Source organism: Malurus melanocephalus, unplaced genomic scaffold, assembly GCF_030028575.1.
Source record: "Malurus melanocephalus ecotype Western Australia unplaced genomic scaffold, MMel_1.1 scaffold_983, whole genome shotgun sequence".
NCBI classification, from domain to species: Eukaryota; Metazoa; Chordata; class Aves; order Passeriformes; family Maluridae; genus Malurus; species Malurus melanocephalus.
In genome coordinates, this window is record NW_026624215.1 from 3,198 (window position 1) to 4,559 (window position 1,362).

At 32.3% G+C, this 1,362-nt stretch overlaps 1 protein-coding gene across 1 annotated transcript in view; it reads left to right on the top strand.

Annotated features, from left to right (window-relative positions):
- The window catches only part of LOC130585868 (nebulin-like), a 71,663-nt gene that overhangs the window by 3,167 nt on the left and 67,134 nt on the right, over positions 1-1,362 (top strand). The window contains exon 5 of the mRNA XM_057386535.1: positions 408-515. Coding sequence (XP_057242518.1) covers positions 408-515 — 108 coding nt within the window. The remainder of the gene's footprint in view (positions 1-407; positions 516-1,362) is intronic.

Sequence of the window (1,362 nt, forward strand, 5' to 3'; positions counted from 1 at the left end):
GTTAATTATGAAATATTGTCAGGCTGTTTAGTTTAGCAAATGGTCAATTGCCATGCTGAAATCAGAGTTGTTCCAGGAACTGACCTCCTTGTTATTTAACTGGGCTTTTAAAATATATTATCCACCATAAATGAGAATTCATTTCTGCAGCAAGCTATGCAAATAACTAGTTTTGCTTTGCCTTCCCTAAATTATTTCTATTTTACAGGAGCCTACAATAAAAGTACAAGGCCTTTGAAATCTGCATTTTTATTATTTTCTACAGAAGATAGAGCTGGGTTCAAGACATTTAAGTCGCCTGAGAATCAACAATATTGTTTAGGGACTTGAATAGTTCTATAACTCAGATGTACTTGACTGAAATGCAATTAGGTTTTGAAACTGAAGTGTGARTTTTTYTCTCGCAGAAAATGTACAAACTGGCCTTGGAGGAGGCRAAGAAGAAGGGCCATGATATGCGTTATGATGCCATTCCCATTCAATCTGCCAAAGCCTCCAGGGAGATTGCCAGTGAGGTGAGCAGGCTTTGTTCTCATTTCTGTAAGGATCTGGTAATGGAAGGGAATCAGAATGTTTGTTCCATTGTGTTAATGTCATACTTCATAAAAGAGATAACATTGAAATCTATTTTCATACTGATTTTTTTTATGATTCCATTGTATGCCTGTAGTGCATGAAAGGAATGGATTGCCAGTGTTTTTATGATGAGGAATATGTCACTGTAGTATATATATAACATGCAGTATAAATATAACAATGTGAAGATTATTTATGCCTCCTGCAATATTTCCATTGTTGTCCATGGATATTCAAGTAGGACGATCAAATAAGCGTATGAACCAAGGGTGGAGTTTATCAGCTTAAATTACAATTCAAACAATATTTCTATTCAAATGTCATAATGAAATTCAAGATGTCTGAACACAAAACCAGGGATAAACTATGCAATGACTGTGATAGATTTTGTTTCTGGAATGAGGCAAATCACTAAGTAATGAAGGATAAAAGATTTTTATGTTCCTTCTTTCCTACCAAGTTWGATATTTCATCTGTTTGTATTAAGATCAACTTACATGGTATTAATCCACGGATTCCGTAAAAAGTTTTTGAAGTAGGTTAATATTTATAATTCAATCTGAATAATAAAAGAATGTGAAATACCAAACCTGTTAGAATGTGACATGAAACATTTAGTGAATTGAAAGTGTGATATGGTTATATAAAAAATCTAAGATAATRAAAATGCTCTATAAGKGAAAATCRATCTGGGAATAGAAAGACTTAGATSATATTTTTATCTTTATAAAATAATGAGAGTATGTTAAACAGTTTGAATTATTTATGTGTCTATCAATACACCAA